The sequence below is a fragment of the Aotus nancymaae genome, unplaced genomic scaffold (genome assembly GCF_030222135.1).
Source record: "Aotus nancymaae isolate 86718 unplaced genomic scaffold, 86718_ANA_hifiasm-v0.15.2.pri h1tg000011l, whole genome shotgun sequence".
NCBI lineage: Eukaryota > Metazoa > Chordata > Mammalia > Primates > Aotidae > Aotus > Aotus nancymaae.
Genome location: NW_026988422.1, coordinates 45,806,104 through 45,831,749, shown reverse-complemented (window position 1 = coordinate 45,831,749; position 25,646 = coordinate 45,806,104). Strand labels below are relative to the sequence as shown.

General features: G+C 36.5%; 1 protein-coding gene across 1 annotated transcript in view; it reads right to left on the bottom strand.

Annotated features, from left to right (window-relative positions):
* Positions 1–17,761, bottom strand: part of SYT16 (synaptotagmin 16) — a 103,993-nt gene extending 86,232 nt beyond the window's left edge. Inside the window, exon 1 of the mRNA XM_012439654.2 lies at positions 17,239–17,761. Within this exon, the coding sequence (XP_012295077.1) occupies positions 17,239–17,761 (523 nt within the window). The remainder of the gene's footprint in view (positions 1–17,238) is intronic.
* Positions 17,762–25,646: the final 7,885 nt, after the last annotated feature.

Sequence of the window (25,646 nt, the reverse complement as noted above, 5' to 3'; positions counted from 1 at the left end):
TAGCTGGGACTATATGGACCCACCGTGATCCATGGCTAATTTTTGAATTTTTAGTAGAGAAGGGGTTTCACCATATTGGCCAGGCTGGTCTCGAATTCCTGTCCTTGTGATCCACCCACCTCAGCCTCCCGAAGTGGTGGGTTTACAGGTGTGAGCCACCATACCTGGCCGAATAGTCAACCATTCTAACTGTCAAAATAAGTCAGGTAAAGTTGGAGTAAGAGGGGTAGAAGACAGGTTTTATGACTAAACCATTCAGGAGGTCACTGGCAATCCAAAAAAACAACCATGCCCATGGGAGTGATAGAATAGAAGCTAAACTGCAGTGAATGAAGAAGCAGGCAGGAGAAAGTGGAGACTGCAAATACAGCCTATTTTCCCATAAACTCCTTGAACTCAACCTAGGAATGTCTCAGTCCACTCTCAGAAACCATAACGCCCAGGAATTTTTTCATTGCCAGTAACTGCTGAGCTGAATTTCTTGTAGCAAAGGCATGGGATGGAAGTGGAGGCATGCCAACTGGGACAACCATCACAATGAGGAGAATGCCTTGATGTTTTAAGTCAGACACATGTGGTTTAAAACCCAACTTCTTTGCCAACTAGTAACACTGAACAAGCTACTTAACCTCCCTAAAACAATTACCGTTTATTTAAAAATAAGAATAATAATCTACCACCACTCTAGATACACTTGATAATATTTCAATGATGATTAAATAATATAATGTACATAAAAGGTCTACCATAAGTTAAGGTTGCAACATAGTTAACTACCATATATATAGATAACCACTATAGTTAAGGTTGTTTAATACCTATTATTGTATATTTATTATTACTACTGTTCGCAATTGACAAGTTCTTCACCTGAAGTGAGCTACAAAAGCAATAGGGACTCTTGGCAAGTCTCTTGTCTTAGGCACTTTCTGTGAGAAAGCACATGCTAGTGTGAGTTTTCCTGCAGAGTCTGCAATCCTTTTACTCTCTTCACAATTTCAAAATCAATTCAAGTATATAGATTTCGTTTGTAACCAAAATCTTCATAAGAACACTTCCTGGACTCACCATTTGCAGAATAGCCAAGGTAAAGTAAAAATTGCCTTTTAAAACAAAAATACAATTTCCTCATTTAAAAAAATCTGTAAGAGTAAATAACTCATATGAAGGCATGTAAGTAGCTCCCACCTTTTGTGCAATTTCTCTATTTATTTAAATGCACAATATAGACTCCTGTGGTAAGGAGATGCTAAAGTAGTCCCCCCTGAGCCCCACATTCTAGTGCCCATGTCTTGGTGCCCCTCCCCCTTCAGTGTTGATGGCACTTGTGCTTCTAACCAGTAGAATATAGCAGAGGTGATAAGATATCACACCACGATTACATTACATGAGATTCCTTTTGCTATCAGACTCTAGCTTAATGAAGCAAGCAGACAAGCTGGGGAAGCCCACATGGCAAGGTGGCCTCTGGGACCCCAGGCAGCCTCCAGGATTTGAGGATGGCCTCCAACCAACAGCCAACAAGAAGCTGGGGCCCTCAGTCCTATAACTACAAAGAAATCAATTCTGCCAATAACCTGAGAGAGCTTAGAAGTGGACTTTCCCCAGTCAAACTTTCAGATGAGGATGCAGCCCAGCTGATATTTTTATTATAGCCATGTGAGACACTAAGCAAAGGATTCAGTTAACACATGCCTGGATTCCTAATCCATAGAAACTGTGAAATAATAAAATGTGTGCTGTTTTAGGCCACTAATTTGTAGTAATACATTATGCAGGAATAGATAACTAATACAGATCCTATATGGTGACACCAGTCTAAAAAGGTATATTCAAGAGATTTTTTTTAACACGCAGGAGAAAAGCCATAATCTAAATCAGCAATGACAGATGATGAAAAAAATATATATCGTGTTCCCTGACTTGTGGCAGACATGGGTACATAAGCACTGAGAAACAGGTGTTTGGGGTCCTATGGTGATATATGATATATGTGGTAAAACAAAAAAATCTAGGCTTTTTCTTAAAACAGGCTTGTAACCAGCATTCAATGTCAAAGCAGTGAGAGGTCTATGAATGGCACTGACTCCTCGCTGTGGTTTTTTTGACACCAGTATCTATTCTTTCCATTTTTGGAATCTCCATTGTCTTCTAGTAAATCACCTTTCCTCCACTCTCAGGTCATTTCTGGTAAAGTTCTCTACCCCAAACACCAGAAGCAGCAGGTGACTTAGGCCTGGCCAATCAGAACATCACATTTCCCTGGCTTCAGTGATTGCTAAAGTTAGTCACATAATTCAAGTCAAGCCACATGAATCAAGCCAATTAGTGCTAATGCCAGAATTTTCTTCTCATTGCCAGATAGTGGAGTTTTCTCCCTCCACTGGATTATAACCTAGTAGGATATAAACCTGGAGGTTCTGGCAACCATCTGACTATGCATGGAGCTTGAGAATTGAGCCAGCCCAGATGAAGTAGAGATTAGAAACTGGGGATGAAGGGGAAAATCCAGGTCCCAAAGACAACATTTGCACTTCTGGATAGAACTCCTCATGAACCAGATTTACTCCCAGATTCATACATTACTTGAGCTCATGCCTTACTTTATCTTTGCTTGTAAGAAACCAAGAAATTCCTAATTCGAGTTTAGTTCAGTTGTGTAAATAGCATCATTTCAGGGACATAAGCAATATTGCCTCTACATCACTTTATGGCTAAGAATAAATCCAACTTTGCAAAGGCAAACATTAAGGGTAAGAAATCGTGGTTCATGTACAAACTGATTTAGCAGCCTCCAACAGAAGTAACTGCTGGTCATTATGCATCTAAATGCTGAAGAACAGTTTTCTAGCTTTCTGTACATGGGTTTTACAGTGGCTACTTTTTGTGAGATCAAAACAGTAAAAACTAAGTAGTCCCAGAAGAACCTAAAGTTCTTATTTTGGTTAAGAACTTAAGCTTAAGAAGATAATGCCTGATGTTTCAACTTTGTTTATCCTCACCCCCACCCCTGAAAAAAAAATTGAGATAATATAAAAGTTCTCAAAGTCTTTCCATGAACAACAATGTCTCCTATGATGATTCTATACCTGACATCCTTCGGTAAAAATTTATTAAACATTAGGAATTTTCTAGGATAGCAGAAATTCCAGAGTAACAACTGGATGGTATTACCAATGACCAGATGCTAATAAGTACGGGCTTATTAATCAATCAAACACCAAAACACTCCTCACTCCATCCCAGGGCATGTCCACTTATTTTTCTTTATGCTCAGAATGCTCTTCTCTCAAATATTTGCACAGGTCTCATCTTCACTTCATTCAGGTCTCTGTTTACATGCTGCCTTCTCAGAGAGGTCATCCTATAAAATATAGGACCACCCTATTAAGGTAGCATTCATCCAATTAATTTGTATCCCCTTTTCCTGCTTTATTTTTCTACATGGCACTTTTCATCACCTGACATGTTATATTTATTCGTTTGGCTGGTGAATATCAGATGTGAGTAAGACATAGACGCCTGCTTCACCAGTTACCTCTAATTTCCATAAAGTCTCAGTTTACCTGCAGAATCTAGGTTTTGTGCAATTAAAATAGAGTATTTTTAAGATCTATACAAATGCTTAGACAATACTTTCCTTACACTATTGGTCAAATTTTAGGGAAGAAGAAATTATTTCAACAGAGGCAACTTAACATAGGGAATTGGTTTTACAGGTATTAGAAATCAAATGAATAGGAAGAAGAACAGGGAAATAGGCCAGAGATTAGCTGCATGGAGCAGCTACCACCCCGAGGACTGAGGAATCAAAGGGAAGCAGTCAAATTATCAGAAATCGGAAGTGCCACAGAATTGGGCTCAGACATCTGAGGAGGAGAAACTGTCTGACCGGTGTTGTTCCTCTGAGTGGGTTGCAATGAGGCTGGTTCTGGATCACTGAAAGAAGTTACAAACTAGAACCCAAACTGCTGAGAGCAGATTGAAGGGCTGTGCGGGAGTACCCCAATAGGGACAGTGAGTAAAACAGGAATAAAGAAGTCCTGTCTCACTTTCTCCCATTTCAGTGTATTTTTACTGTTTGGGCATAGAAGAACCTAGGAGAACCCTGCCAACAAGAGAGAATGGTGGTTTGCAGAATTCTAAACGCAGCATCCAAAGCCAAATCTAGAAGAATGGATTTGAGCTGAGCGATACTAGTTTGAGAACCAGCACAGATTCCAATGCATTTCTCCAATTTTATCTTCTAGAAAAGCCAAATTGAAAATGAATGGTACAGTGATTGACTCCTGACTATATTATTACTAGTTTCATCTTGTACACTTGGTTAACTTTAATCTGGATTAACACAGATGAAATTCAGGCAGTCCATGAACCCATCACATGTCATTATCAATTTTTTTTATGTCATGATGACAATTTCTGCCTAAGTAAGTTTGTAACTTTCATTAAGGTTTCAAAGGAGCCTGTAATCCTCCTAAAATCTGGAATCACTTCCCCGTCCTCATTTATTCATTATTTAAACTTGCTATTAAACACACAGACAACTTACAATACTTAGATTCTTTTAATGCCTTAAGTTCTCTATTGACTATGACTCTCGTGGTGACAGGAAAAAAAGAAGCCAATTTGAGCCACCTAAATATAAAGCAGGGGAAGGGAAGGAAATTCATTCAAGAGACCTCGACCAGGGAAGAAACTACCTAGTTTAAGAAAGAGGTGTGGAAGACTGTCTGTCTCTTCATATATACCACCTAAATAAACTCCAGTATATGTGCTCCAAGAGATATTTATATTGCAGAATTATTTTTAATAGTGAAAGTTTAGAAATAAACTAAATGTTCATCAGCTTAAGGATGGAAAAAATGGAAAAATGGTATATTAATTAATACAATTGACTACCATGTAGCAGTAAAAAATAAAACAACTCTACATGTATCTGCATAATTCAAAAACGTAACATTGAGAGGGAAGGAAAAACGTTGCAAAATAATATGTTTAGCATTATATCAGTTGTATAAAGTTTTAAAACATGCAAAATTATGTTGTATGTAGTTTATGGATACATATGCTCGCAGCAAAAGAACAGAACACAATGGGAATCATAATTTCCAAATTTAGATTTGTTTTACCCCAGTGAGTAGAGAAAAGAAAGAAAACAAAAAGGGCTTCTCGGAAGATTTCAATTCCCTCTGTCCTGGATGACTTATTTAAAATAAATCTGAATTAAAGATGACAAAATGCTAAGATTTAGCAAAGTGGTGATTTATGACTCTGTTTTATGACTCTATATTTTAAAACGTTTCATAAACTTAAAAACTAGGAAATGTAAAGGGCACTAAGAGCTCCATTAGCAATGACCTAGACCACCCCTCAGCATAATTAACATGAGGTCAAAGAGATGAAGAACTTATAACAACATTTCAGAAACTCCTCCCACTATAAGGCTCCTTTCAGAAACAAGACTCACTCTCCTCAGGGGTGGATATGGGAAGAGGATACCAGGGGAAAAAGAAAAAGGATTTACCAAAGAAAAAAGGAATGGAAGAGGGAAGAAGAGGATAATATCTCCATGATATTTTTATAAAGAAATACATAAACAACACACAAACACACAGGTGAGATTCTTCCTCAGGAAGAAGAAATAAGATAGATGAGGAAAGATCTCATTAAGTCTGTAGTTCCTGCCTAGCTCTGACTTCTTCCCCTTTAGTCTGGGTAATTGAAAAAAAAAGATATCCCTGCTCTTACTTTTTATAGGGCAAGGAAAACTTCTGAGCTTTAAAAAAAAAATTATTGAATAATTCCACTAATAAAGAAAATTTTTTTATTCCTTGAGAATTGTTAAAATGGAATTTAAGCTTATCTGGAGGATAACTTGCTTCTAATTCCTCTAATCCATTCCTAATTATGGTATGAATGGCAAAAAAAAAAAAAAGACTTAATTTTCTTATTTTGAATCTGTCCTTCAAAATGTTCCACCATTCTATCATAACAACATCCAGAAGTCAAAGTAAAAATTGAATCCACAGTCTGATCATTTGGATCCTACATATTCTAACTTCTGTCCACATAGGACAGAAGTTATATGCCTGAAATTTCCTCCAAAAATGGCACAAAACTGCAAAATAATAACAATGGGAATAATCATCTTCTCACCTTAAACATCAAGGCTTTGAAAACTGCACGTCAGTTGCTAACATGTTCATTAATAAGTACCTTTGCTAGAACATGCAAATCAAAATATCAAGAAAATTAACTTTATAAAGCTTGTAGAAAACAGATTCTGAAGCAGTCACAGAATATTAAAACTTTTTCCCTGCACAATTCTGGATAACCAAGAAACATGATGGAAAATACTATCAAATGAAGGATTAACAAATGAAGATAAATTTAAGTAGGCATGGGCTTACTTTCAAGAAAGCACTTAACGCAATGGAAAAGCAAAGTTCCAGTGTTGCAAAGGAAGGAAAGGTGGAATGCAACGTTTCACATGCAATAGCACATCCTGTAGAAAAGATAAGGCCTGTGATTTGTGAATCAGCTGCATTATATTATCTGATACCATTCAGTCTCAATTGCCACAAGCAATCCCAAGAATACTGACAGAAGAAAATACCTCCCAGCTAATTGCTTGTTTAAAAAAATAAAAATAAAAATAAAAGAAAATACCTTCAATCTACAAAGGGTTGAAATCAACCAGCAACTAAGAACACTGTAGGATTTTCCCTTCCATGTGACATTAGCCTGACAGAGTAACGTGGTTGAAAAGTCAAATATCACCATGATTTCAAAGCCTATTGTTCTATATTTTAAGTCGTTCGGAGATTGTTTCTAAAGTTCTATATGCCAGTGTGCTTGGAACACATTAATTCCATTAGCAGGCTATTTCAGGAAATGGTGAGCATATTTCTTGGAAACAAATATATGTGGTTAAAAAACAGCTTCAAAAAAGCATGAGGTGAAAAACTGAAAACAAAGATGATTTTTAAATGCAATTAGAACTCCTTCCCATCACATATCAAAGGTGTCATAGCTGCTTCTCTACTGAGAAGGTGGTGTTTTGGATTTGAGTCTTTAAACCAAAAAGCCTATCTTGGGATGACACTCTAAGTAGTCTCTCTGCCTCTTAATCATCAGCAACTGCTAAATGAAGTGTATCTATTTTCTCTGTTACATTACTATTGGCAATCAGGTCCTCAGTAAGTGCCCAGAAATGTTTCCATGGTTACAAAAAGCATTCAGCATCCCTCTTGTTTTGGGCCAATTTAGCTTAAAATCTATTGTGGAGAAAAATATGGCACATTAAGAAACATAAAATCAAGATACAACATTACGAAAAGAATTCAAGGTTAAATGGGAAAAGTTAGCTTGACAAGACTTTTTAAGACGTGCACATAAATCGCTGATTAAAATGCTGCTTTTCCCTAGCGTATCTCCTAATACCTCTCTTCAGCAGAGTGCAGAGCAGCCATGTACTATGGCTTACATCACCCCATGGTATAAAGGAACAAATGAGTGCAGGAGGAGTCTTTGAGACTGTTAAACCATCAGTAAAATCCAAAAACAAACCAAAAAAAAAAAACAGGTGTTTTAATCTCCGTACAGCTGAGAGTCCAGTCATATATCCTAGTTTTATAGGGCCTTCAGGGTATTTAAATATTTTGAGGAAAGAGAAATAAGAGCTTTTGTTCAATGGCTAAAAGGCATTTGAAGTAAATTAGTGGGCTATATCACATCAGTGAGAGAGAGAGAGAAATGGAAGTTCCCTAGAGGCAATTTAGGCAAGCTCCTCCATCTATAAAGTTGTGAGTGAATTGGGCCGAGGCTGTCTCATTCTAAGCCCATGTTGCATTCCCAATTCCCACTGCCACCACAGAGCCAGGGCACTAAAAACATTTTCACATCCTCTGGAAGAGAATAAACAAGTGATACAGGCTTCTGTACAGTCTGAAGGAGACACCTGTGGCTTATACTTGTATATACTTGTCTGTTCCCCACAGTGCTTTGCACATGGTAGGTGTTCAATACATATTTGATTGGTTAAAGGGGGCCATAGTATAACACTTCTCTTTGTAGAGAAATGTTCCTCCTCATATCTACTTATACACCCACACCACTCTATCATTTTCTACTGCTCTTATTTTCCCTGTGAAATGGAAAGAAGTGGGTGGAATTCAAAGTCATAATACTGTTTTAGGACTAATGTGAAGACTTCCAGGAAGATAAAGTGAGCATACTCTTCCCTCTTCTTTCCTCTAAGTACCACCCTAAACCCTAGACCTTGTCTATAAAACAGAGATCGGAAGACTGCAAAGTCCAGAGAAGAAGCAGAATGGACAGGAACCTTAGAACTCAAGGAACAACACAGTTGTGAGCTCCCAGGGTTTTTTTTACCTCATATAACCCAGACCTGAAGCTGAAGAAGCTGGCAACACAAAAATGCCAACGTACACTGACCAAAACAAAAGTCTCAATAAAGGCTTGCTCTCTCTGCCCAAGGACTAGGAAAGGGGCAGCCTAGTAAGATGGAAAATGTTTAGGTAGGAACTGCTTTACTCCAGTCAAACAGCACAGAAAAAAATTGTGTCCTCATCTTCACCCATGACAACAAGACCACATAGGGAACCTAGACTTCCATCCTCACCAATCTGTAATGAGGCACCCCAATATTCTCACAAGGCATGCCAGACAAGACCAAGCTAGGAACGGGAACTTTCATCCCTGATGCCAAAGGTGAGTATCTCCCACCGGAACAGTGTCACTGGACCATCTGGGAAATCTCGTCTTCCACCCCACCTGGAAGTCATGAGGCATGCCTCCCCCTCCCCAATCATGATGTCAGAGGAGGTCTAGTAGAGACCCAAGACTTTCACCAGCACCCAGTGGTAACGAGGCCACCCACATCTCGGGGTCAGTGAAAACCATAGGAGGAGATGGAACTCCCAACCTAACTCAGCATTCATGAAGAGCACCACTTCAAGGGTCAAAGAGGCCAAGAGGGGAACCCAGTCTTCCACCTATCCTGGAATGAGGTAGTACTCCATTGCATGCCAGAGCCATGTCAAATACTCTCTTTATGAGATGTCTTTTTCACAGAGCAATGGCAAAATAATAATTTCTCTTTATATGTTCGTATTCTCTTACACAGGTTCCTTCTTACAAGCTACTATAATAGTTCCCCAACACATATTCTCTCCCCCAGTTTAGCCTCCAAACCGATGCTAAAGTTATCCTTCTATATCAGAGTTCTTTGGGTACCACCCTTGATTAAGGTCTTCCTAAGATTTCCAACGGTTTACAGGATGATGTATCGCTTGGCTCCATGTCCCCACTCAAATCTCATCTTGAATTGTAATTCCCATGTGTGGAGGGAAGGACCTGGTGGGAGGTGACTGGATCATGGGAGCAGTTTCCCCTATGCTGGTCTCATGATACTGAGGGAGAACTCACAAGATTTAATGGCTTAAAAGTGGCACTTCCCTTTTGCATTTTCTCTTTCCCTCTCTCTCTCTCTCCCTCTCCCTGTCCCCTTTTGCCAAGTAAGACATGACTTGCTTCCCCTTCACCTTCTGCCATAATTGTAAGTTTCCTCAGGCCTCCCCAGCCATGCAGAACTGTGAGTCAGTTAAAGATTTTTCTTTAGAAATGACCCAGTCTCAGGGATGTCTTTATAGCAGTGTGAAAATGGACTAATGCACAGGATGAAGGCTAAATTCTTAAAGCAAAAAACAAAGACCTTCCCAATCATAGCCTTAGCTCTAGCCTGATGTTTCATCCCTGAAAATGTCAGGTTTGTTCACATGTCAGCATTCATGACATTTCCTCCAGTTGGAATGCTTTTCTCCTTCCATTCACCTATTAAATTCTGACTCATCCTCACAAGAACCTTATCTGATCACCTCTGATAAAATCATCTCAAAAGTTATCATATACATAAGTATAACTTCTCACAAACTTTTTTATGGGATTGGTTACATATACCTTACACATTATGGAACTACTTAACGGAAGACCAATATGTTATTTACCCAATTATCCCTCAGCCCACATATGCTACCCAGTTTAATAAGAACGTCCAATTCAATTTCACAGTGTAAAGTATATAAACTCTATTTTCCAGCTTCCACTTAAGATATAGACAGTTGGAAATAATGCTCCCACTCTTTAAACAACAATAAAATTTAGATAATTTGTAAAATGATATATTTTCTTAAACTTATTAGACAGCTGAAGTCATAAAGCACCCAACTTATCTAAAAGTTAAAAAGAGGCAACTTATTTCAAGGAAAGAAAGAACACAAGCACTTGCTTGCAAGGGGCAGATACTAGATTCAAACAAGCTGGTAAGAATCAAACTAATATTTTCCAGTTATTTCTAAAGGCCAAGTGGACTAGCACAGAAGTACAGAACCCATGGGAGTCACAAACCAAATGGAAATTCAAGCCCACTTAGAAGGTCTTCACAGAGCTCACCAGGTACTCACAAGAAACACGAGGTGGAGAGTAGGAAGAGAGAAAGCTGCTGTCATGATATAGTCATCAGGGAGAGGAACAATGGCTATTACAGGTAAAGTAAGAAGCCCTACCAATGTTCTGCTCTTGAATTTTCACTATGAAACAAAAGCCTTAGGCCACTTGGGGAAGGGCAGCTAAAATGGTTTGACTGAGTCCCCACCCAAATCTCATCTTGATTGCAGTCCCCATAATCCCCATGCATAGTGGGAGAGATCTGGTGGGAGGTAAATGAATCATGGGGGCAGTTTCCCCCATGCTATTCTCATAATAGTAAGTTCTTATGAGATCTGATGGCTTTAAAAGGGACTTTCCTCCTTTACTCAGCTCTCATTCTTCTTGCTGCCACCATGTGAAGAAGGACGTGTTTGCTTGCCCTTCTGCCATGATTTTAAGTTTCTTGAGGTCTGTCCAGCCCTATGGAACTATGAGTCAATTAAATATCTTTTCTTTTTAAATTACCCAGTCTCAAGCAGTTCTTTATAGCAGCATGAAAATAGACTAACAAAATAGCAAATCCTGTTGCTTTCAGACCACAGATAAAGATACATAAGGTGAGTGAACAGAACAGAATAAACACTTCTATCCCTGGGGACGGGGCAAGAAAAAGTCCTGGGGTCAGACCACTAGAGATTCCCCTGTCTCTGGGAAGAGAGGCAGGATTACTGAGAATGTCCTAACCCCAAGACATAGGAACACAGCAACTGCCTAAGATGGAGGGCACTCTAGAACAGCAGAAAATAAAACCTCCAACTCAACCATATCACACTAGCAAACAATAAGTAATGCATAGTAACAGGCTTTTCCTGGGAAAGGGACAAAAGCCTGAAAAGAGAGACACTCTCTGATGCATAGGCAAAAAGAAGAGACAATGTTAAAGATGGAGCCAATATTGACAAAATCATGTAACGTACAAGCCCCTACCCTATACACAGTGTAGTAACAGAGAATTTTGAAGCCTGTATTGCACTGAGATGAACAATAACAACAAAACAAAAACCCAACTCAAATGCTGACTAAACTAACTCAACCCCCTCACACTAAACACCCTGCATTAGAAAAGACTAGCTCACTTCCAGGCAAAAAATATCACATACTTTTCTTACACATGATGTTCTATTTTCAGTCATAAATTACAAGACAAACAAAAAAGAAACAAACAAAAAAACACCCTGTCAAGAGACAAAACAATCAAGAAAGCCAAACTCAAGTATGAGTCAGATATTGGAACTATCAGACAAGGAATTTTAAAATATGTGTGATAAATATGTTAAAAGCCATAATGGAAAGGGGGAAATGTGCATAAATTGAGGAATTTCAGCAGAGGGACTGAAACTATTTTAAAATGCAATCAAATCAAAATGCTAGAAATGAAACACATGGTAACAGAAATAAAACATGCTCTTGTAGACTTGATGCTGTCAAAGAAAATATTAGTAAACTTGAAGATATGTTAGTAGGTACTACCCAAAATGAAATACAAAGAAAAAAAAAAGCAATGAAACAAAGACAGACATCTGAGAGCTATGGGATAATATCAAACAATCAAATACTTGTATAACCAGAATAAATATTAAAGATATGATCACAAAAACTTTTTCAAAAGTAATGAAAGTCACTAAACCCAAAGACCTCATAAGCTTAGAAAACACAAGAAAAACAAATACCAAAACATACACATGCATGCATGCACACGCATAAACAGTCCTATACACATTCTGCTGAAAACCAAAGATAAAGACAAAATCTTGAAAGCACCAAATGAAAGAAACACACATACATGCAGAAAAATAAAGGAAAAAAATATAGCAGCTTTTCTCATATGAAAATTATGCAAGCCATAAGATGGTGAAATGGCAATCTTGAAGGGCTGAAAGAAAATGATTGTCAACCAAAATTCTATACCTAGCTAAAATATTTTCAAATAATTGAGAAAAGTTTTTCAGACAAACAAAAGTTGACATAATTCATTAGCAGCATATACACAATATAAGAAATGTTAAAATGAAGAATGCTTCAAATTGAATAAATGAAGGTAATAAATAAAAATACCTAAAATATTTTCAAATATAAATGTCAAACATTTTTCAAAGAAAAGTAGAGATAATTCATTAGTGGCATATATACACAAAGTTAAAGAGTGTTTCATGTGGCATAAATGAGGTAAATATAATCTTTTCTCTTTTTAAATTTTGTTTGATTTTGAGGAGGGTTTTTTAAAAATTATTTTTAGAGATGGGATCTCACTCTCATACCCAGGCTGGAGTGTACTGGCACAATCACAGTTCACTGCAGCCTTGAACTCCTGGGCTCAAGCAATCCTGCCCCCTCAGCCTTTTTTTTTTTTTTTTTTTGGTCTTATTTTAACCATTCTAAGAGATAACCAATAGTCTAGAGCAAAGCACTGTCAGTGTATTATATGTTTATTGCATGTATAAAAGTAAAATATATGACATCAATAAAACAAAGGATAAGCAGGAAGAATTGAGAGTATACTGTTACAATGCCATCAAACTTTATATGAAATAGTACAGTATTATTTCAAGATAAACTGAAGTTAATTAAAGATACATGCATTAGGGATCCTTGGACGACCATTAAACTTTTTTTAACATGAGCCTAGAGTGAATATACAGTGAAATCACAAAAATACTCAATACAAAGAAAGCAGAAAAAATCAGGATAAAGGAAACAAAGAACAGATGGAACAAACAGAAATGAATCTAGAAAGAAGATAAATTTTAATTCTGCAATATCAATAATTATATTAAATACAAGCAGTTAAAATACACCAATTAAAAGTGGAAGCTTGTCAGATTGAATTATAAAGTATGAACCAATTATATGCTATGTACTAAAATCCCACTATATAAAATAGGTTTAAAGTTAAAGAATGGAAAAGAATATATCGTGTCAACACTAATCAAAAGAAAATTGGAGTAGCTGTATTAATATCAAAGTACAGTTCAGGACAAGAAATATTACCAGGGGTAAAAATGGCATATTACATAATGACAAAGAGGTCAATTCACCAAGAAGATATATATTTCTAATATGTGTATGTACTTAACAACAGAGCTTCAAACTATGTAAAGCAAAAACTGATAGAAATTTTAAAAATAGCCAAATCCACAATCAGAATTAGAGACGTCAATATTCCTCCCTTAGTGATCAACAGAACAAAATCAGTAGGGAAAAAAAAAAAAAAAAAAAAAAAATTGAGAGACAAGGTATTAGAAAATCTTCAAAGCAGCCTCAAACAACTCATAATTTATAGAATACTCTCTCCAATAACAGAATATACAATCTTTTCAAGTGCATGTGTAACATTCAACAATTTAGGACAGGGTAATAAAACAAACCTTAATTTTTAAAAACTAAAGTAATAGAAAGTATGTGCCCAAGCCATAATGTAATGAAACTAGAACTCAACAACAGGAAAAGATATCAAATATTCCCAATATTTGGAACTTAACCAACACACTTCTAAATAGTCAATGCAGTAAAGAGAAGTAACAAGGGAAATTAGAAAACATTTTTAATCAAATGAAAATAAAAACAAAATATATTAATATTAGATGCAGCTAAAGCACTGCTGAGAGGGAAGTTTACACATCATAAAAGGAAAGAAGAAAGAACAAATTATTTCCAAAGCAAGAAAAACAAAGAAAATAACAGAAATCAATGAAATTAAGAACAGAAAAACAACAGAGAAAAATTAATGAAACAAAAAATGAGGTATCTGGAAAAAAACACAGATTGATAGGTAGGTGGACAGACAGATAGATAATCCTCTAGCCAGACAGACCAACAACAAAAAAGACACTAAATAACAATATCAGGAAATAAAAGGAGAAATTACTGTAAACCCTAACAACATTTAAAAAGTAGTAATTAACTATTATGTCCATAAATTCAACAACATAGATGAAATGAAAACATTTCTTGAAAACCCCAAAGTGTCAAAAAATCACTTAAGAAAAAAACAAATAACTAGGTTACTCTTATATCTATTAAATAAATTGAATTTTTGTTTCAAAACCTTCCCACAAAGAACAATCCCAGGCTCAGAAGGCTTCGCTGAAAAATTCTAACAAACATCAAATAATAATAATAATAATAATTGTACATAAATTTCTAAAAAGCCTACAGAAAAGCAGGAACACTTCACAACTCATTTTATGAAGTCAACATTACCCAGAACCAAAGACATTCCAAGGGAAACAACAGACCAATATCCCTAATAAAAATAAATGGAGAAAAATCTTCAGCAAAAGACTAACAAATCAAACCCAGTAATACATTAAAAGAATACCATAACATGACCAAGTGGATTTTATCCAAGTCATGCAAAATTGGTTCAACTTTCAAAACATTGTGTAATTTCAACATACTAAACAAGGAAAGTCATATGATCATCTCAATAGATGTAAAACAGCATTTGACGGAATTTAACATCCTTTTTTGATAAAAACTCCCAAGAAGTTAGAATACAAGGGAACTTCTTCACCATAATAAAGAGCATCTACAGAAGCCTGCACCTAACCACTAAGTAATAGTGAAAGACTGAAAGCGTTTACACTGTTTAAAATTGGGCAAGGATATTCACTCTCACTAGTCTTTCTTAACATGATAGTAGGAGTCCTATCCAGTGTAATCAGTCAAGAAAAAGAAATAATAGACATTTGATATTGGAAATAAATAAAACTAGAGACAACCGAAATATTCCTCACCTGATCAATCAACAAAATGGTGCATTCATTCAATGGAATATGATTCAGCAATTAAAAAGGGAAAACTACTGAAACACATAACGACATGGATGAATCTCAAATGCGTTATGACAGGTGAAAGAAGTTGGACTCAAAAGACAACAAACTGTGTAATTCCATTTACATGACGTTCTGAAACAGATAAAACAACAGAAACTAAAAATGTATCCACAGGTGCTTAGGGCTGGAGTAGGGAAAGGATTGACTAAAAAGGAAAGTAGGAGAATTATTTGACATAACAAAAACATTTTATACTTTGATTGCGGTGGTTACAAGACTGTGTCTATTTGTCAGAAAGCACAGAACTATACACTAAGGATGAATTTTATTATAGTAAATTATACCTTTAAAAAGGAAAAAAAGAGAATATGTGTACGTGTAAATTTTAGAATGAGATTGATTCTTCCTATAATAAACGTGGATATTGGGTAGGTTCTCAAACTCTCTAGCCATCAATTTTCTCAACTGTAAAGTGAGAATAATATCATCTACCTCTTAAAGTTGTTAGCTTTTCTTGTTGCTGTTCCATCTCCTACCCAACACTGTGCTCATTGTTAAAAAAACAGAGATGATCTATGGCATGGTCCCTGCCTTCCTGAAGGCTCCAATCTGGTGCATAAGCATTTCTTGAAGGGCCAAATAAACACAATTGTTTTACTGCCATTAGATTTTATAATTACAAAAATTAGCAAAATCAGTGGTAAGCCAAATTTACGTTAATTTCAAATATAGTTCAACCTTTTCAAGAATTTTCTAAAACAGAAATCAAAATTTCAATTCAAATCTAAGAAATTCTACTGCTGGCCCAGATATTTCTAGAATATATCTATAGACAATTTTAAAAGACTCAAAATTGCAATTATCCATAGTTTATCAGGTTCAGAAAGAATATCAGCCTACCTCATTTTTACCAATTTATTCTAGCATTTCAATGTTACCTTAATTTGAATAAGAGTATCAAGAAAGCATTATAAGAAGAACGTGAAATTGCTTCCTTGTATGCCAAGATTTCGTATATCTGGATAAAACTTTTCCCTAAAAAGACAAAGCTAATAGGAATCCTGGAAAATGAATGAACTATAAGGTACTCAGAAAAGTCTGCTCTCTCCAACAAGAAGGACATTAATAACTTTGTATCACATAAATGATTCACCAATCTGTGTGACTTATGTGTGCATTACAACTACACATCACGTACCCATACCCAACTCCCTTCTGTCCATATCATTTACCTCTGTCCCTTATCCAGGTGGAATGTCCTTACTTCAAGGTTAGAGTATTAGAGGCATGAGAAATTCATGCTGGGACACACTACCGCTACTTGTAGAGTCAATTACATTTTTTATCATATTCATTATACATTTATTGAAGACCCAACATGTGCTCAGTTCTCGCAGCATAAATCTTTATAGGCAGTTTTTATTAAATGTGTCCTTACCATTCAGAGCTCAAGCTATTCTTATTTCAAAGATTTCCTATCCACTGTCATCTCACATCACGTCTCAGTGAAACACTGTGAGAAGTGTTCTTGGAGTGTTATCAACTAAAAATTCTGCAGTAAGTATGGCTTTTTGCACAGGATTTCACACTGAATAATATAGTAACATCTAGAAATTCCTAACCTAGAAGAAAAAAAGAACATTTTACAAGATATTTTTAAAAGCATGACATGTGCACAAGGGGCTTCTCAAACAGAATCCACAGACTCGTTTTCACCATTTCACTTGCTCAGAACTATTGTTTTGAAATATGGAACTCCCAACCATGGATCTTCTGAAGTTTTATATATTAAAAATATTCCTAAGGATTATATCTCTCAGTCAGAAGCCAGTATGTGGGAAGGTATAAGAGAGAGAAAAATAAAATCCATATAACTAAAAACAAGTCAAAATAAAATAAGTAGCAATGCTCTTTGGAGGAACCCAGAGAAAATGATGACTGGCTAGCTTACCTTGCTTTTTTCCATTAACAGTTTCTAAAGTACCAGGGAGCTGGCTGTCAAAGCCATGTTGAAGGTCACTTCTTTGCTTTTCAAGGTGATGCTCTTCCTCAGCAATAGAAGAAAGCACATGTGGTGACTTGTGGTCATCACTGGCCTGATTGGGCCACTGGGACATTGTGGAACATGAGTCCTTTGCATGTTGGCTAAGCCTGGGGCTTGAACCTTGGGCAGAGTCCTGCAAATCACTATTACAACATGAGAAATGATCCACTTCCAGAAACAAGGAATTTGCATCCTCTTGACTCCAATCATTTTCTTGTTCTTCATCTTCAAAGTACATTTCCTGAATCTGAATATTATCTAAGTCCTGATCTAGCTTGTCACTCAATTTAGAGTCTTGTTTGCTTAGGTTAACCAGCGAAGCAGATAACATATCTCCTGCTTGCTGGAGAGCTTCATAAACCCGAGATATCCAGGAAGAGAAAGGCTGGAAGAAGTTCTGAGCATTCTGAGACGCCATGGCCAAAACCATGGCCAGCTATCTGATGTCTACAGTGTCCACTTGTACAGTTCCTCCAGTGCTCTGGATTGAATGTGAACTATAGAATAAGCATGTTGAGAAATTAAATTGGAGGTCTCTTAATGGCTGTGAATATTTCACTCTCAAAACTTCCAGCTGAAACAGAGGAAAGAAATACTTACACCTGTTAAAGTTACAACCTCAGACCCATCACAGATACCTGCAGACAATGTCAAACAGCATTTGGTCACAAAAAGAGATCATCATGGAAATCTTAAAATAGGTAAATAAAAATGACTGTGAATGTCTAGATGTAGATTATTTCAATGCCTATTCACCTCCATGGCCATGTGGAAAACTTCCATTAGCAGTAATGGGTTCTGTTTATGTGGACTGAGATAATTCTATCCCCCATAGACCACCCTTAACTGTGTGAAAAGGATAAATGAATCTTCATTAAGATCCCGTTGGGCATGACATTTCAACATACAAAAAAGGTCAGATGTTTCATCTACGAATCTGCAGATCCCAGAGAGCTGACTAATAAGCATCTCTGCTTTATGACACTAAAGTTTATACTTTCAAAGGAAATGTGTGTCTGGAATTAAAAAGCTTTAAACAAATCTTAAAATAGGATTTTATATTTTTATGCAATCTCTAGAAGTCATATCTATTTTTAGGGAGCAATCGCTGAAAAACTGAAGGTGGCAAATGGATTATCTAGCTTACTGGAGACATGTCCCTGGAATCTCATTGCTTTTGTCTATGTTCCAACCTCCTGAAGATAGATTGCTCTCTACAACCTTTGAGACTCCTGAGACACACTTCATCCCACAAGATTTACAGACTGAAGGAAGCAGCTCCAGAACATTAACAGAACCACAGGACACTATGAAAACCCTAGAGCTAAATATTTACACTTTTACATGTATACATGCATACAATGTATACATATGCACATGTATGTATATTAGATGTGTTTATATCTTATTGCTATTACAGTGCTCATCAACAGCTCAAGATGAATGTTACAAATGACTAGGGCCTAAACTCACTGCTTTAACTTAATTACCCAATATCTTGCATAGCAATAACTTCCTCTGACTAAATCTACTAACTATCCCTTAGGTTTCAAGTCTCTTGACCTCAGTTGTGGTCACTGCATGTGATATGACTACTTACCTTCTTAAAATTTCTTATTAGCCATTCACGGATGCATTGAATTATGCAATAAACAAATATTGATTGTCTATTAAATTCTGGGCACAATGTCAGTGATAAGGTAATCCTAAGGGCTTTGTCTCCATAGAGCCCACCTTTCAGTTAAAGGGATACTGAGCTCTCTGCATTTTCCCTGTATGCTGAATAATTTGTGTGTCCCTCTTTCAGGCTCCTCCTTGTCTGCCCACCACCTACATGTATACAACCAAATCTTGTCCTATGGCTTCCCTTCCTTATTATATTCACCAGTTGGGAGAGTAGGCCCATCCCTACATTTCAATTAATACCTTTTTGAAACTCCAGAATATACATCTCTAGTCTTTGCTCAATTTTTCTTTCCAGACTTATATCTGTGGCTGTCTAAGCCAGTGATTCTCAAACACCAGTGTGTCAGAACCACCCACTGAGCTAATAAAGAACACAAAGGCCCAGGCTGGTTGAAGGAACAGGGCCTGGTTTGAACCTTGGGATTTTTGACAAGTACTCCAGGTGAGTCTGACACCCACAAAAGTTTGAGAAATACTGATAGACTTGGATGTCTCACTAAAATTTCAAATTCAGTTCATTCAAACCTAGTGGATCACTTTGCTGCAAGCATTCATCACTCTAGACTCATAACACGGGTGATTTTGAATTTCTCTCGTCAATACTCCGTTCTTCCATTCTAAACTCTGTTAGCTTTTGGTCTCCAAAGACTGTCTTTCAACATGTTTTGTACAGTTATCACATTTCCCACACTCTAGTTCCCTCAGATACTACATACCTAGTTCATTTCACACTCTCTTCTTTCCCAGACTCAATTCATTCTCTGTCTGCTCTCCATAACCTGATTTTATATAAGGTTTCTGCCTGTCTCCTCCTCTAGAATGGAGGCTCCACGGATGGCAGGGATTGTCTGTTTTGTTCTCTATTTTATCCCCAGTCCCTAGAAGTGTGCTGAGCACATAGTGAATTCTCAACAACAAATTCCACTAAAAATCATGCATAAAACACCACCTAACCATATTATGTACTGAGTAACTTTGCTAATGGATAAATCCTATCCAGAGTGCTGAAAAGACGTTAAACGATGTTATCATGTAAGTTCCCTGCAGAGTAACAACACTAAGCATCCTTATGCCATTTGTTCCATCCCATTTCACTACCCAAAGTTTTTTGAGGTTTTTTTCTCTGCAAGTATTTTGTATAAATTACTAAACTACAGTGTATCACAGATTTACAAGGTTCCCTCTGAGATTTCAGTGGCTTTAGCTCCCACTACTCTCTTTTTGGTAAATGAAAATTTTTAAGCCAGAAATGACACATTTTCCTTAATCATTCTTTCCATCATTCTATTATACACAGAAAACTTTGCTTGTTGTTTTTGTTGTTGTTATGTTGAAATTTTTTAGTATTATTTAAGTTCTTGGATACATGTGCAGAACATACAAGTTTGTTACGTAGGTATACATGTGCCATGGTGGTTTGCTGCACCTATCAACTCATCATCTAGGTTTTAAGCCCCACATGCAATAGGTATTTGTCCTAATGCTCTCCCTCCCCTTGCCCCCAACCCCCCGACAGGCCCTGGTGTGTGATGTTCCCCTCCCTGTGTCCATGTGTTCTCATTGTTCAACTCCCACTTTTGAGTGAGAACATGTAGTGTTTGGTAGAAGACTTCGTTTTCATATGCAGCCCAACATCTCTGAATTTGGGCCAGCAACTTCTTGTTCAAATCTTCAAATCAGTACAGCCCATATTCTCCGCCTCATATCCCCTTGGTCTCTATAATTTCTATTCATCAAAACAAAAATGAAAAAATTCATTTTTTACCAAAATTGCCATTGTGATGAGCTGGCAATTTTTATAAAAAATGAATTTTGATCACTCTCCTAGTTTTAAAGAAAAAAAGCCATTATGGTTACCTTTTACTTAAACTGTAAAGTTTGAGCACTGGAGCTGTCAAAATCACTACTCATTCATGTTTGCTGATACAGTGTTTTTTCAGAATTACTTTGAATCCTTCCAACTTAAAATAATCTTCACCTCTTCCTGTTGTTTACAATCCACTTGCTTCACTCATTTCTACGTAGCCAGCCTGACCCCTGGATGCATTTGAATTTCCAAGCCCTACCCTATCAGATAAAGTTTAAATTCTTTACTGTGGCATACAAGAGGAGAAATACTCAAAAAAAAAAAAAAAAATTAACAATCAGCACCATCCAACTGGGCTTAGTGCTGGGGGAGGATCCTAAAGGCCTCCTCCAAAGTGGAAACACTTTAATTCCTGAATCGCTAGGTCTGAGGAGGTCTAGGGATGCAATAGGACACTGAGGGGCTTCAGATCGGTGGCGACTTATCAACCAGCTTGGAAGTAATTTCACGACAACAGCAACACACAGAGGACCTTTTGTCCTCACTGAATACCCAGCTATGTCTGAGCTGTCCCCAGTAATGCTGCCACACCACGAGAACTCAACCTTTCCTTATCACTCCTTGCTGTAAAGTCCTATGTGCCAGTCTCACTGACATACTAAGCATTTTCCAAAGTGACTGTGCTCTTTCCTGACTTCTGTTTGTTTTGCCCAGGATGACTTCTCTCCCTAAACTACCTGATACTCATTTTCTATGAGGAAATGTTTATTGCTTCCTCTGTCAACTCTTGATCTACAATCAAAGGTGTGGCCTCAAAGTGCTTCAAATGTACCTTTATGATACAGTGTTTCCCTCAGTATGATGAATATTTGTCAGTCTTCCTCTTCCAATGGACTGGGAGCCTGCAAGGGCTGGGGCTATGATTATGCATTGTAGCTGCAGAATCCACACAGGGCAGGGGCTCTGCATATTCCAAGAATGAATGAATGAATGAATGAAGTTACTAGTGAAAACATTTGAGGCTAAGTAAACCTGATTCCTTTCTATTTATTCATCTCTAAAGTGGCATTAATGCACTGGATGACCTCTAACACTTCCTTTCTGCTCTGAAACCCAAGAATTTGCCATTGCGTGCCACAAAACATTGTAATGTTGAGGCTGATACAACCAGAAGCAAGATGCCTTTTCATGAAATAGTTGTGTACTTTTTTGTCAACAACTATTGTTAGATGATCCCAGAATAATTGGAAAGAAGTCAAATCTCAGTCTCTATAAAAAAAGAGTGTCCAGTTGTTATATTCTAAAACACTCAAAAAGGAATGAAACTTACAGATAGAATCTGAAAAATTACCTAGTTAGCAACACTAGAGACCTTTCATTTTATAGTAAATCAGTCTAAAGCCATAGGGGCTCAGCAATGACAGAGTAACCACGGAGATGTCTTGGCAGCTTAGGTAAATTTCAACTTGATTGGTAGAGCACACCAAGGATAATAATGCCAGATATATACTCTATCCTACTTCTTTGGTGGCTTTCTTACAGCTAACGAGAAGACAAAGTGGTTTCTGGTATTTTAGAAAATACACACACACACACATACACAGAGACACAAAAAATAGACAAAAAGTCTAGTTCCCTGGGTTAGAAGGAAAAATACATTTAAGGTCTTGTCATATCTGAGAAAAGTCATTGTTACAATGGAAATGGTTCATGATTTCTCATTATTATGAAAGCATAAAATGAGACAACAAAAAAGATTGTGGTGTGTGTATGTGTATGTGTTTAACATACAAACTTCTATCACAAACATGAGCTGGGAAGATTTACAACATATTGAAGTACTCAGAATAAACTGGCAATCTAAGAAATATTTAGTAGCAATTGATATAATAAAGCCACAAATAAATATATTCTTAAAGGCTACTTTTTAAAATTTTTGGTTTAATCAGAGTTATATTTTAATTAAGATCACTTTATACATAGGAAATGGCTAAGCAGTAAATATTAAAGAGTTGTGTTTCTATAGAAAGGAAAACTATCCAATTCCTGAGCCACACGTTTTATTAAATATTTTTATTGTTCTCTCGGAAGCTAATTGTGAAGACAGAAGTATTCCATACCAGAATAACAATGCTCATAGTCCTTTAAGGGCTGTTAGTTAAATCTTTCTAACCCTATTTTCTATCTGATGACAGTTGCTTGCAAGGGGGGGGACGGTTATAACCTAAGAAGAAATACCAGATTCTAGAAGCCGTGCCTTAAAAAATCTATGTTATTTTGGTGAAAGCTAAAGTGGAAGCCTGTAGGCCTGTGTGATTTTCAAAGGATTCTCAACTCCTGGAGAGAGTCAGACACATTCTGAGAGACAAGAACATGTTTCCAATAATATGGTCCCCAGGTAACCAAACACCAAATCAAAATTTTATACAAGTTCATCTACTGAAGTGTGCTGATGTTCATCATTTTTGAAGGAGAAATCACTTGGAAAAATACACTCTTCTCATTCTTCACCAAAACTTATAGGTCAGTCATAAGTAAAAGTCAAGAACCCTGGGTTTATTTCAAGTGTCTTCTCATAGTTGTTAACTTTCTTGTGCTACCTATAAAATGTTGGTTATTTATTACTGACTTACTAGAGTAGTCATAAAGCTAATTATTTTTATGACAGTTATCATGCCTTTTGGAGAAAGACATTTTGCATAGACCTGGTATGAATAAGAAAGCTTAAGAAGATGAATAATGCATGGAGTCAAAATAAGAACTATAAAATAGGCTGCAATTCATCTTTGACATGATTCAAAGGAGTCTACAGGTGTTTTCTGTTAAGAGCAAATTTCTTATGTGGGTTGGAATATGTGTCATTGAAATGAAATCTCTTCTGTAGCATTTGTCCAAAATGTGTTCTAAATGTTGGCATCTTGAAAAATATAAAAAGGGACTACTGAAGCTCTCTATGGCAACAATATGGATAAAGTACAGCCATATTGTCACTGCTGGGGCATGAGCAATCCAATAGACCTTTTTACACTAGACTTTAGGAGGCAGTTAATAATAAAATGAAATGTGAAGCTGCCCTATATTCAAAATATACTTTCATCATTAGGCACAGAAAAATGAGACAAAATAAAGAAAAGAAATATTAATAGCTTTAGAATCACACAAAACAAGGCTGTCTTGGATTTGCTTCTCACTTACTCCATAGCACAAGGCAAATCATACTAGCTGAGTGGATCTCAACGTTCTCCTCCAGGAAGATGAGATCCTTGTAGGATCTCAGGGGGATCACTACTCCCTGTCCTGCAACTCGCCATGGAAATCAAATTAGGCAATGTTTTTAAAGCATCTATGACAGAGCCCAGCATTAATAGGCACTCAACATCAGGTATTCAATATTAATCCAAAATTCATGTTATTTCAAAAGGTAAAAATATATTAAACTCCTATCATCTTTTCCCTAATGAGCTAATACCACAAGAAAAAAAAAATGGCACTATCATTATATCGAGCATTTTCCAAACACTATACAGTATACAACGCTTTTGACAACTTATATCAATAAATACTCTTTGTGGAAGATATTGGCCTTCCCATTTTATAGTTGAAAAAAGCTGAGGCTCAGAAAGGGTAGGTGACTTGCCCCAGGTTTGCATCTATAACACAGGTGAAACTAGTATTTCAATCCTTCAAGTCGCCGAAAAAAATGCCAATTAGATCATGAAAAAACTAGAAATAAAAAAGGAGAAGTGATTTTCCTAGTAAGTGGAAAGTATGGGGTTCAAATCCAGGTTTGTCTGGTTCTAAGTTCATTCTGTTTCTAGTATACCACAGTTGACTGTTTCACACTTAAAAAAATGTAAAGTGGTGCAGTTACTTTTCTAAAATAAGCGTAATGAAGTCTTAAAAAATTATAAACTCCTGCTTAAGTCAAGTAAAGGTTATATTTAAATATATTTTTAAACTCTACCCAACAGATAGCTTTGTATTTGAGCATGATAATTTCAAACAAACTAGGACTGGCTCAATAAAAGTTTCATATTGCTCAAGGTTTATGACATTCCAGCAATAGCACATTGTAAGTATTCCTTAGCTTTCATAAGCCCATTGAGTATTTTTGAGTATTTACTATATCCAAGGCAGAGATTTAAACATGCTCTGCAAATACTCAGTGGTTATATAAACACATACAGTCTTCAGCATTTCCAGAGGGACTATTTAACATGGCTTTAATGACATGATATTTTTAAAGAGACTATCACTGCTCTTGCACAGAAACCCACTTTCAGATACACACATAATAAAATTTTTATGAAAAAAGAATGAGTTCTATTTAACTATATTTGCCTTTTTAAAACCCCAACCAAAATGAGGAAGAATCTCATTTTCATCCAATCTAAAGCAATCACTGCAGACCTTTTCCAAGAGGGCATCTGTGTTCCAGGGCCATCAGCATACATCCACTGGCCCCCAGTAGAGGAGATTCTGAATCTCAAATAACATCCACAGTATGAAGCAATATAATTAGGAAGTAATGTAATAAAATCGAAGAAGGCAACATGCAGGCACAATTAATAGGAATTACTTCCAGACTATAAGATACACCAGATTACTGATTTTTGTCCCCAAGCACAAATGGAAACATCATTTGTATCACTTGAAAAGGGACTAGGCTCAAAAATAGGCCAAAAATGATAAAACTAAGGTCACTGTAACTCTCTTGAGATAGATTGAAGAATATTCTAAACATCAGCAATCATTCAGTGTTTGTTAAAGTTTTTTTTTACTAATTATAAAAGTTATGTCAGCCTTATAAAAATTTGGTTAA